The sequence below is a fragment of the Puma concolor genome, chromosome B4, assembly GCF_028749965.1.
Source record: "Puma concolor isolate L17-30 chromosome B4, mPumCon1.1.hap2, whole genome shotgun sequence".
Classification (NCBI taxonomy): Eukaryota; Metazoa; Chordata; class Mammalia; order Carnivora; family Felidae; genus Puma; species Puma concolor.
The window spans coordinates 38,030,595-38,043,836 of record NC_141673.1 but is presented as its reverse complement, the minus strand read 5'-3'; the positions used below and the strand labels follow the sequence as shown (position 1 = coordinate 38,043,836).

Sequence of the window (13,242 nt, the reverse complement as noted above, 5' to 3'; positions counted from 1 at the left end):
AAACATAATACCTTAACATTTAGAAAAATACATAATTTAAATGGGAAATGTTATTTTGTAACACTTGGACTGGCAAATGGAATAAATATTATCTTCTAAGCTATATTTTCTTCTTCTCAGTGTTTTAAAATTTGAAATAATTAGGTTACTTTTAAAATGAGAAAATGTGAGTAATAAACTCAATATTAGCCAAAGGTATTACAGATAAAGGATTCAGATGAACTCATTTTTATCATCTGAGGAAAAAAATAAATTATCAGATCCTATTTCTGGAAAGTTTAATTTCTGGCCTTCTATTTCAAATACAGAATAAATAATTTCCAATAAAGGTTAAATCATTAGAGCAATATAAATGAAATTTTAGCTATTTACAAAACTGTTACATCTCATGACATGTAGAAATAAGCTGCATCATAGAAATTATTTTTAAAATTTTGTCATGAAGTGATTACTATCGTAAAAGCTTTATGCTTTTTTATATTACCACAAAGCATGATTTTTAAAAATGTATTTTTTCAAATTTAATTTTAGTAAAACTAAACTAAGAGTGTAGTGATTGGTAAAGTGGCCATGCATTTGGAGTTGAATGGGAAGAAGGTTATCACTTTGTAATGAAAGTCAGCCAGTCTACTTTAACAATTTCAGGGGAGTATTTTTTTCTATTTTGGTTTATTGTCTGGGTCAGGGGAAAATGTCTAGCTTAAGTAGTGACTGGCATTCATTCTCAATTTCCAAAATGATTTGTCCACCTGGGTTTTAGCCCCTACCTTTGTATCTGCTCTGAAATCGGCAACCAGCTCATGTAACTCGTGCTGGTGTGGTAGTTGCCAACTATCAACAAGACACATAGCATTGTGAATGACATTGCACACTGTAAAGAGGCAATTTTTGGAAATGATGCAGCTGAAATTATTGCGTTCCTAAACTGTAGTAGGATTAGTTCTATTGGTAATATAAATTCAGTTACTCATTTTGGCTTTTAGAGAAGCAGTAGATTTAGTTACTCGAAACATGTGAATAGTTCAATGCAAGACATCCCCAAAATAATTGATATTTGTCTCACTGCTCTTTTTTTGCACACCAGGTGAAGAATAACTAAGTATTTTCACCACAAAATACATTTTAATACATTTATCTATATGATCATGAGAATATGCAAGATTTACATACCATGCAGCACTTTTACTCATTTAAAAATTTATCTTACACATTTTTACAGAAACTACTCGTTCACTTCTAAGACTATGTCATATATACTTAAGGAAAATAAATGGATCATCCGACCAATACAATAATTACAGCAGGGTATAAAACAACCATGCTCTTAAGAACATTGATAAATATTCATGTGATTCTACTCTTCTGTCATTTTACCTTCTCCTCTAGGGCAGCCATTCTTTCCTTTAAATGTAGTTGTAAGCGTTCATTAGATTCAGTCAGAAGTCTGTCCACCGTATCAGATAATCTCTTGTTGTGCTCCTCATTCATTTTCTCTCTTTGCCTAGCCTTATATTCAAGAAAAAATAAATAAACTTGACATAACAATCATTTAAAAAGCACTGGGTTTGTTTTTATATTTTTCTAGTTTAAAATTGGATTCCATTTTCTGTCTGGTGTGATTAAATTGGCAGAACCTTTTCTTTTTTCCTTTAAAATGCACAGAGCATATTCATAAGATTTTAAATATAACCTATCTTCAAGAAAGACATTCATTTCTTACATGCCCATAGACTGATGATTGAGGGGAGTGGTTCTTAATATACATACTCTTTGAAGTTCTTGATTTTTCTCTTCAAGTTGACCTTCTAGATGTCTCATGCGTTCTTCAATGTTTCCATGTCTCTCTTCAGCCTGTTAAGAAATATGAAATATGTACCTGACATGTAAGATTTGATTAACACTGTACCTCTAAATAAATTGAAATAAAATGTAAAGCAAGCTACTACCAACCGCAAATGTAATTTTCAAAAAATAAACTTTTTTTAAACAGGCAGCTGAACAGCATTGCTTGAAATGTGTCAGCTACAAAGGCCTGTTACATCCAAGCATCAGCAAAACATTGGACTTATTTATGAGCAATGAAATCAGCCAAATGTAACATGCAGACTGTGCATGGTTTGAACACAAACCTGCCATTGTCCAATCTTAAGCTCCTGAAGCACTGAACTGCACAGATGGTTGATTATCAATAAATAAAAATAACATAATTTTTATAAATGAAAAGAAAAACTTAGATGGATTCTATTTAGCAATAGAAAGTAAAGTCCAGTAGGACTACCTTCCTACGTATGGAGATCATTTCTTGTAGTTTAGCTTCCATAACATATTGATAATCATCAGATGAGGTAGAAGAGGTTGGATCAGACTAACAAGTCAAGGAAAAGGAGAGGGACAAAATTGAAAAATCAGAACTAAAGACACTGACACTGAACAGAACATAGCACAGAATGCTTAAAAGAAAAATGTGACAGCAAATTTAGTACTTTAATAGACAGAATTTTACATGGAAAGAACTACACTGATATCTGGTGAACACGATGCAGTCAATGGTTATAAATGAAAAACAATGATACGCCCAAATAAAAAGCTACCAACCTAAGGTATGGAAGGTTAGTGACGGCTGGCGATGAAAGACTACTACAGAATGAATTAAAGCAACTCTGAAAGAGTCATGTAATAGTTGGAATTATGGGAAACCAAACACTAGAATATGTCTCTGATAGATTGTTAAATGTTTTGTATTTTGGTTTGTTTATCATATTACTAAAAAAATAATGCAAACTGTGTGTCTCAGCGTTGAAGTGTATGCTAGGACAACGACCCAGGTGAAATAAATTTGGAAAAAAATTTATTACAAACCTAACACTGTAGACATCAAGACAAACTAAGCCACAGGATTAATTATTATGGGTATTCTCCAATTCCAGGGTTGAGTTTCCTCAGCAACAGGGACGAGCTGACAAACTGACTTCTGGTCTCTGAATACAAGTGTGTAGTACCTGGTCTAGTACCCTGGCACCTATTCTCAGATGTAGTCTTAATTTGACATTGTAAATGAAAGCGATTAGAAGTCCTCAAATTATCAAGGTGACGATATATTGTGAGGACAAGAATATTTACTTACAAAGTCTCCTGAATGACACTAGGAACCACTCAGAAACTGTTTCTACATTGATTTGTTGCCATGGAAACAAAATAGCGCCCTAAAGTGAACAGGCAGCATGGTGCCTTTGTCAGCTAATATTTGCCCAGTGCCAGGATTCGTTACATGTCTTGGAGGTGATTGTCCGGTTATCACAGACACAGAGTGTTAACACATGTGACATTGCTGATAGCTGAATTGTATTAGTATGTTATGCACAGATTACATGTAAAGTTAAATCAACATTTTGATCATAATTACAAGTATATATAACATCAAAATTGTTCTATGTTAGATCTATAAGATTTAACTTCAGAGCATATTCCATTACATTCTCTAAGTTTATTCTAAAACAGTGAAACTTACTTTATGCAAATATAGGACTATATATAAATATGTCATGCAGTACCTGAAAAGAAATAGTAGCCTATTCATGTATTGGCTCACACACATATGTACTATTTTATGCAACAAATTCCAACTAATCTATAAAATAAACATTTAACGTTTAACTGGTGTACTTATATAGATTACAACTCAATATTTACATTTGTAAGATTTTCCTTTTGAGATTCTTGTTTCATAAATGGGGAAAATAATGAAGAAATAACAAATAACCAATTTCTCTCCTCAAATTTCCAAGCAGAAGAAACACAGAAAGCTACCATAGTTCCCAAATGTCACAAAATGGTTTTCTAATATCACTTAAAACCTAGAATTCAAATAGGAATATAGTAAATGGGTCAAAATGTTGTTGAAATGATATCATCTAAATTCATTAAGATATCTGTAATCTCTCAAAAGTACATTTTAACATGCAGTTGGTGGTGTAAAAATTAATCAGGTGACTGATTCAAGGTAGTCAAAGCATGAACATTTCAATTTCCAAAGCTGTCTCTTTAAAAACACAAGCCCAGTAGGTCTTCCCAAAGGTCTTTAAAACTTCTACCTCTTTCCATCTTAACTATTGAAAACATACTAAACATTGTAAAAATTCACTTAAAGATTGAGCAAGAATTCTGTCAAGTTTAAATTACTTTGTTATTGTTGATATGTTTTACTGGTACTAAAATGAATGAAATACCTTATGGAATTCAATACGAATTATGTCCTTGCTGAGGGAATATGCACTTTAATTAAAGAAGTAAACATAATAAATCATAAAATTGGGATCCCAAAGTCTTTATTGGATAATTTTGTGTATACTTGCTATAGCCAATGTTAACATTTATCTGTAGCCACTCCTCAATATTTCTGACTTTCTAAAGCCTTAAATGAGCTTTCCTTACCTATCTACACACACACACACACACACACACACACACACACACACACACACACATCTTATCAACCACAGAATAGATTCAGACATCATTTCTAAACAAAAACTGGGATCAATTTCAATAGTATTGATTTATGTTCATCTTAGCCTTGTGAAGACTGTAGTTTAAGTAATTAGTGTAAATACAAAAGTCACACAAAAACAATCTATTTTTTGTACTCCCTGATGGGATACAGGGCTTATCTTCATTTCACTCTTTAATATGACATAGGAAAATTTCAAATGAGCTACAGTTTAGAGGAAATTATAGGCAGAAATGGCTTTGAGAAAAACATGAGTAGATTTTGAAATGGGGAAGAAATAAAAGTCAGTTGGGGTGGGGCAAAGAGAAGAAAACAATAGGTAGCAGATAATAAAAGCAGAAAAAAATATATAGGCCAAATAAAATGCCTGAAACATTATTTAGAATGCCATTCATAATATAGGAGAGGGAAGCCTAGGTTTAAGCTAAGCAGAAATCTTTTTACTTTAGTATCAAAAATAGTAAGAAGTAGAAAAAGATTATGATGATCAATAACAGTGAGATACTGAAAATATGGAAGTGATAAAAATATATAAATAAAACTGGTTCTAGTGATAGTCCCTAAAAGTGTCTGAACAGAGGAGAAGAAAAAGTACAAGATCATTGTAGCCATAAAACTTGGGAAAACAAATGAAAGAGCATCTTCAAAAGTTATAAAAAATGTTACAAGCATAGGGAGTGTGCTGAGGATAAAACCTCTTCTCTAGACAAGTGTATATTAAAAATGGCAATAATCTAGAAACTCTGTAGTTGAAATAATGGTGTTGATATAAAGTCAGCCTGAAGAGAAAGCAGTAAAAAAGAGAAACACAGTGAACTCTAGCATTTTTAACACTTCTTAAGAAAGATGAAACTCTACTGAAAAAGGAGGAAATCAAAAGGATTCAGATGAAGTGAAATTTTAGCAATATATTATTAGTTAGATGTAAACTGAAGAAATTATTTTGGGTACATGAATGAAAGTATGTATCAAAAACAAGTAAGAGCCCCAGAGAAAAAATGAGGGGAACAAAGATAAGACACCTATTTCAAATTATTTTTTTATATTCTAAATTAAGGATGCTTACGGATATATACTTTGAAGCCTCGTAAGTCAAGTATTATATTTTAAAGTATGTTTTGTCCTCAGTCCATCAGAAGTTAATTAGGAGCAATTATTTGGTGAATTTTAAATTGTATTACTTTGGAAGAGATTCCAGACTTTCTCGTATTTTACTCAGGATAGTATTGATTATTTTACACTAAAGTTTTACAAAATTATTTTTATTATTTAGTCACTCACTTAAAGCTCCAGAAAATAGTTCAGTTCAATAACTCTATATAAGTTCATGTTCTTCAAATGAAGAGCCTTAGTGTGTGTGTGTGTGTGTGTGTGTGTGTGTGTGTGTGTGTGTGTGTGTATACGTGCACACACACACACACACACACCCTTATCCATATTTGATTAATTTTAAATGTGTTTGCAAGAAAAAATAGAATATTACCACTATATTTGCACATTTTTATATAATTTAGAGATTATTTCCCAAATCAAATGATAAATTTATCTTTATTTGAGAAAGCACACATTTCTAAAATTGCCAGAAGGGTTTATGGTATGTCTATGACTATAGAAGGATCCAGATTGTGACATTATCCTAATCACACTAATGTTTTATTCAGCTGGTTATTCCAATACTCTGTAGACAAGCAATTATTCCAAAACTTTCTAACCCTGCTCTACTTTGCAAATATTTGTCTTTTCACTACCTGACTAATTATCTTATTTTAACCAATAGGCATCAGTCTACTTTTCCTCTTTAATTATTTACTTTTTTGGGAAAGCAAATGTGTGTGCCTACTTTTGTATTGCTGTATTGACTGTTTTGGATAGTCCTAATGCCAGAATTTGTAACCTGTAGTTCATATATCTGTCTTACCCATTTATTAGGTGCATGGAAAATGTAGCACTGAGCAATGATTGCATGAATATCTAAAATGTTTGTACATTTTTGAACTGATATTAAAAGTAAAACATGCCTTTAGTGAGCAAAGCTGAAGTTTTGTTGTACATATACACTTTGAAGCACTGTCCTTTCCATTTCACTGTGAATGATAAGTCATTTTTAACATTATAATGGTTGCAAAATTTACAATATGTGTATAATTGTAGAATTTGACAGCCATAACATAGCAGATAATTTTGAATATTCCTCAGATTATTATTGAATTTAATTGGTTCAGAAGAAACTGTAACTATTAAAACCACTTTCTATTTAGTAACTTTAGAATTTAGACTTTTGCAAATCTAACTTCCAACTGCTAACAAATGTTTTCATATATAGTCAGAAAGGAACCGCTTATGATATTTCCTACATTTTTAATACCAAACAACTTCTGTTAAGGCTATTAAGTTATTGCAACTTATCTATATACATATTAAATTTCATCATTATTTGTTTATATTCAGTGATTATTCTAATGTTCAAATATTATCATGGAAAATCAACCATCAGGATACAAAATTTTGTTTTTGCTAACGTTTACACAGGCAAAGGTATCATCACATTCATATGTAAATCATTCATGTCAGCATAAATAAGATCTATAATATGAAAAACTCATCTAAGCAACAAACCAGTATAATAAAGACGAAATAAACTTAAATTTCATGAAACCTAAAGACAATCTATAGATTCCATTTGGATCACTACTCCTTTCTATGAGTGTATCTAGACTGACTAATTTTTTTTGTCAATACCTTTGTCAGAGCTGCAATTCTCTGAGCCAGTTCAGCCTCTACTTCAGGTAAGGTCTCAGCTTTCCTCATAGTCTGCTGCAACTTTTGCTCAGCCAGCTCAAGACGCTCTTGTAACTGCCTGTTCTTCTCTTCCATCTGAAACAGGGATGGAAAAAGAGACACTTAAAGAGTCCCAGTAAGGATAACTAACACCAGACACTAGGGTTTCTGCCATTATTCTAGATTTAAAATCAACCACACTTACTGTGCAAAGAGATGACTGTACTCATGTTTTTATATGTTACTTACTCACATTCCTTAATAAAATTCAGCACATTAAAAAAATAGAAAAGCTCTTACCAATGGCAACAAAAAGAAATAAAAATTACTAGTGAATATAAATGTGGACATGTGCAGTATAACTCAACGCTAAGGTTTCAGACGTACCATGAGAGCATATTATTGAAAATTATAGTATTAACTGGAGTGAGAGATGAAATGTAGCACAATGACTAACAGCCCAAGCTCTAGAGATAGGGTTAACAGAACTTTTTTCTCTGAAGGGCCAGATAATAAATATTTCAGATTTTGTGTATCATTTAGTCTCTGTTCCAACTATTCAGTTCTACTGTTGTAGCACAAAAACAGTCATAGAAAATGATTAAATAAATGAGTATGGCTATGTTTCAATAAAACTTTATTTATAAAACAGTTATAGTTTTGGCACATGGGCCATAGTTTGTCCAAACATGGAATTCTGGAGCCAAATAGACTCTGCTCTGGAGCCAAACAGACTTGGGCTTCCATTAAGAACTGGCATTTTCCAGATGTGTGACATTGATAAAGTTTTTATGTCTCTGAACCTTGATGCCTCGGTATAATAATTGTGCTTACTTCACAGGTGGTGGTTAGATTTAAGTGAGGTAATTGTTAACTGCTTAGCAGTGTCTGTTTCATGTCTAGACCCAAAGTAAATATTAGTAATTATTTTTATTATTATTAAGACATATTTGTGAATTACATGCTAGAAATCACATCTGTTGAGTCAGTTCCATTCTAAATTTTAGAGAACAGTTGAATGCCAAGAAATACTGTATTTTATTTACTCCGTATTTTGTTAGAATGGTGAGAGCACACATGGACGAGAACAAAACCAAGATAAGATACTCAACCTGTCGTAGGATGGCCTCTTTATTTGCTAACTCATTTTCTAATTTATCATTCATGTCATGTATGGAGGTAGATTCTCTCTGAGCACTGAGGTAACGTTTCTCAAGGGTTGTGATTCTTTCTTCCATATCTTCCTTCTGTGCCATGGCCTACAATTAAAATAATAAATTAATTAAAATCAGATTTTCACATAGTTTACTGTATTGTCTTGTTATTTAAATAAAATAGTAAGATACAAAGGCTACCGTTTTCTTGAAGCAATATTCATTCCTTTCTTTTTATGGAAAGCATGCCAAATTTCATGTGAATTTTCCCAATTTACCTGTCAGAATTCTTTTTACATCTTGGGTTAACAAAAAATTCCTCTCTCTGAGAATGGAATGGAGTACAAGAAACTGCCTACTGTAGAACTGGCATTAGAAAAGAAGTGGCAGATAAATTAGCTCATTATACAGTAGAGATAAGTACAATTATGGGTACAGTTGTAAACCATAAAATCAGTAAAATGGTGGCTACCATTCCAAACTGCAAATCAATCTTCAAATAAGGATAACCAATATCACCAGTATCCTCATCTACATATATAAGTAAGAGTAACCCAGTGTTTAAAATAGGAGGCCAGGGGTGCCTCTGTGGCTCAGTAGGTTGAGTGTATGACTTCAGCTCAGGTCATGATCTCAAGGTTAGTGAGTCTGAGCCCGCATCAGGCTTGCTGCTGTCAGCACAGAGCCCGCTTTGGATCCTCTGTCCCCTCCTCCTCTGCTCCTCCCCCACTCACGCTCTCTCTCTCTCAAAAATGAATAAACATTTGTAAAAAAAAAGGAGGGCCCAGAGAAGTAAATTAGAGTCATATTCACAAATGAATTGACCAATTGACTTGGGAACTTAACCATTTTCCTTGTTACATATATTCCAATTAAAAAAAGATTTTTTTAATGTTTTTATTTATTTTTGAGAGAGAGACAGAGCACAAGGGGGGAGGGGCAGAGAGAGAGGGAGACACAGAATCAGAAGCAGGCTCCAGGCTCTGAGCTGTCAGCACAGAGCCCGATGCGAGGCTTGAACTCATGAATTGTGAGATCTTGACCTGAGCTGAAGTTGGGTGCGTAACTGACTGAGCCACCCAGGTGCCCCAAGAATTTAGAAAACTCAAAGAATACACAACTCTATGGAAAAATCAGCTATCAGTGTGAATGTAATAACCATGGCATTAATATTATTCTCAACTATAATTTTTAAACCACCTAATTCATAGATAATATGGAGATGATTTTATCTTCCTAACAGCTTACATGAACATTTACTAGTAGGTGGATAACCTACTTTTTAAAAAAAGATATTAAGAAAAGTCAGCTGCAGAAGCAAGCCTCATGGGCCTGTGGCGGTTTCCTGATAATGTGGGGAGGCCCTTTGCGTAAGGAGCCTAAAATTGAGTTGGTAGTGGTGGTTTCCATATGTTGCTATCCAAATTCCTTTGGTCAATGTTCCTAAGCAGCCCTTCTGGTCCTCTCCTTCAGGATCTGGAGCCAGTCCTGCCACATGCACAGAGCAGATACATTTTCTTCCATTTTTTTCCAAAAGAAATAGAAGTCCTTAAATGAATAGTCCTTCATTTCCCGATTTTCCCTCATCACCACCTGGAAATAACCATATGCACGAATCCTTAACTTCTAGCTTTTACTTTTACAACAGGTGTTTGCCTTCTCTCAAAGTTTTAATCATTATCTGTGCTCTAGTTTTTATGCCTCTTCTGCTTTAGGGACCTTGATCACTTTTCTGTCCTGGATTTTCAAGATGATAGAAGAAGTAAATCCCACAACTACAGCTAAAACAATGAAGCAGGCCTACAAATAAGCTTGTACAGATGAGACGTGGAGGGAAGAGGAAAAAGGAATGATTTAAAGAAAATAAAAATAAGAATGATAAATTATCTGCTTGATCACTGACCATAACTGAATTGAAATTATGCAATTTTACTACTCTGTTGGAGCGGCTGCGAAGATACACCACCATTTTAAAAACAAGCAAGGAAATAAATGTATCAAGTAATTAATAAAATCCTGGAAAAGCAAAAAGCTGTACAACAAAAGGAAATGCTATCATAGGAAATTACTACTTGGATCAGTTGTGGAAATGATCTACACAGCCATAATAATGGTGACACTAAATGTGATTTGGGGGTAATTGTAGTGGAAGGATGATTGGGAGAGAAAAGTAGAGAATAAAAAAGCTAAAATCCTCTGGGTGCCTGGGTGACTCACTGGGTTAAGCATCAGACTCTTGATTTTGGCTCAGGTCATGATCTCAAGGTTTGTGAGTTTGAGCCCCGCATTGGGCTCTGTGCTGACAGTGTGGAGCCTTCTGAGATTCTCCCTCTTTCTCTGCCCCTCCCCCACTTGCACACTCTCTGTCTCTCTCAAAATAAATAAGTAAACTTAAAAGAACTAAAATCCTCATATAATAGCAAGGCATCGATTAAATAAGAGAGAAAATAGCACAACTAACAGCGAAAGGATTGAAATTAAGAATCTCAGGCAAGTGAGATGGAAAGTAGGTGGGCACTCTGTGTGTGTATGTGTGTGTGTGTGTGTGCGTGCGCATGTATTTAGATGTGTACCCTCTTGACATTATTTGTCTTTGAAAAATTATGTATTGTTAAACTGTATACTGTTAATTTCATTTTCATATAGAACTCTGGGAATATTGTGTCAATTTTGTAACCAAAAAAGAGAATTCTGAATCTAGCCTACATATATAACTTCTTATAAAATTATAATAGCGATAAACTCAGTTAAAGACATATACATGTTTCTTGACAACATGAGCATTGGAGTAACACTTACTAACTCCAAATCCCAGTTTTTGCTACTTATTAACTCAGTTATCATGGGTGAATGCTGATTACCTTTTCTATAACTCATACTCTTTTCTTTTGTTTTTTGGTTTCTCTGCTTGCTTGTCTATTTTGTTTTCTGTTTTAGGTTGGGATACTAGTATCTACCATATAACATTGTTGTGATACAGTATTTTAAGTGCCTTGTGTAGTCTTATGCATAATACACACTCCATAAATAATAGCTTCTTGATTATTACTTACTATTGTGCCTATAATTAGCTGATCTGACTCTATGGCATACATTGCATGCAGGAGTCACTGTACAGACTTTGGTACTGCATTTTTGATTCAGTGATTCATGTGGGAGATTCAATTTTTAACTGCAAGCTGTGTTGCCAAAAATAAATTTTGAATTTACAAGTTGGAGAAATATCTTTTCCCTGTGTGTCACTTAGAAATTCTAAAATGGGAAGCTTTTTCTAGTCTCTAAAAACTGTTCCCTAAAGAAAGAGGAAAAGAATTTAAAGATTCAATTATCTCTTGACCTATGGTTTGTTTACAAAATAGACTTTATTATAGCAAATAAATATAACTCTATAGTAACTCAGACATAGTAAACTAAAAAATAAAACTCCATGTTTCAGATAATGGAAAAGACAAAACTGATATGTATTCATTTAATTACTTAGGAATTTTTGAAGAACTCTTAATAGGAAGTTAGAAAGATAAGCTGGTTTTATTCACAAAACAATATAGAATTTAAATTCTAATTCTTTGTTGGGGTGGCTCAGTCAGTTGAGCATCCAACTATGGCGGCTCAGTCAGTTGAGCATCCGACTATGGCTCAGGTCATGATCTTATGGTACGTGAGTTCGAGCCCTGCATCAGGCTCTGTGCTGATAGCTCAGAGACTGGAGCCTGCTTCAGATTCTGTGTCTCCCTCTCTCTGTGTCCCTCCCCCACTCACACTCTGTCCCTCTCTCTCTCAAAAATAAACATTTAAAGAAAAATTCTAATTCTTTGCACATCAAAATTTGCATAATATTTGCATATTTTGCATAATATTTAATAAAGTATTATTCAATACTCCATTAGTAGCTTTTTTTTTAAGTTTATTTATTTATTTATTTGAGAGAGAGACAGAGACAAAGTACAAGTGACAGAGAGGCAGAGAGAGGGAGAGAGAAACCCAAGCAGGCTCTGCACTGTCAGTGCAGAACCAATTAGGGGTTCAAACTCATGAACCGTGAGATCATGACCTGAGCCGAAACCAAGATCATACACGTAACTGACTGAGTCACCTAGGCACTCCCCAATTAGTAGCTTTCTTAATTATAAAGTGGAGAGCTAAGCATGTTATAAGATTGTCTATGTTTTTAATATGTGTACTGTTCTTTGCTTTACTCCAGCCCCCAACTACATATAGGTCACAGTCAATTTAAGGAGCAACTAAGACAAAACTTCAAAGAAAGTAAATTTCAGAAAGACAAATACCATACGATATCACTCATATGTGGAATTTAAGAAACAAAATAGATGAACATATGGAAGGGAGGATAAAAAGAGAGGGAAACAAACCATAGGAGACTCTTATTGACAGAGAAAAAAACTGAGGGAAGATGGAGGGAGGTGAGTGGGAGATGGGCCAGATGGGTGATGGGTATTGAGGAGGGCACTTGTTATGATGAGCACTGGGTGTTGTATGTAAGTGATGAATTACTGAAGTCTACTCCCAAAACCAATATTGCATTATATGTTAACTAATGATAATCTAAATAAAAATTTGAAAAAGAAAAAAAATCATAAAAAATAAAGTATATCTCATAGTCATCAAAAAAGTAAATTTTAAATAGATTTATTTATTGATGAGGAATAATGACAAAAATATATTCTAAAAGCATTAATGAAATATACTTACATAATTCATTTTAGATATACTAGACAGTCCTCACACATAAAGCAAAATGCATTGAAGCTTTTAATTATATGGTTTTTCCTACTCTCCCCTTTT

The 13,242-nt window shown here is 33.6% G+C and overlaps 1 protein-coding gene across 15 annotated transcripts in view; it reads right to left on the bottom strand.

The window, feature by feature from the left end:
• The window catches only part of PPFIA2 (PPFI scaffold protein A2), a 479,884-nt gene that overhangs the window by 105,247 nt on the left and 361,395 nt on the right, over positions 1-13,242 (bottom strand). For 8 of the 15 annotated variants that reach the window (XM_086712721.1, XM_086712726.1, XM_086712720.1 and 5 more), the window contains 5 exons: positions 8,398-8,544; positions 7,247-7,381; positions 2,279-2,365; positions 1,768-1,851; positions 1,375-1,506 (listed from right to left, as the gene is read on the bottom strand). In XM_086712721.1, the coding sequence (XP_086568847.1) occupies positions 1,375-1,506; positions 1,768-1,851; positions 2,279-2,365; positions 7,247-7,381; positions 8,398-8,544 (585 nt within the window). The remainder of the gene's footprint in view (positions 1-1,374; positions 1,507-1,767; positions 1,852-2,278; positions 2,366-7,246; positions 7,382-8,397; positions 8,545-13,242) is intronic. The other 7 variants (XM_086712727.1, XM_086712728.1, XM_086712729.1 and 4 more) reach the window with 1 other exon arrangement.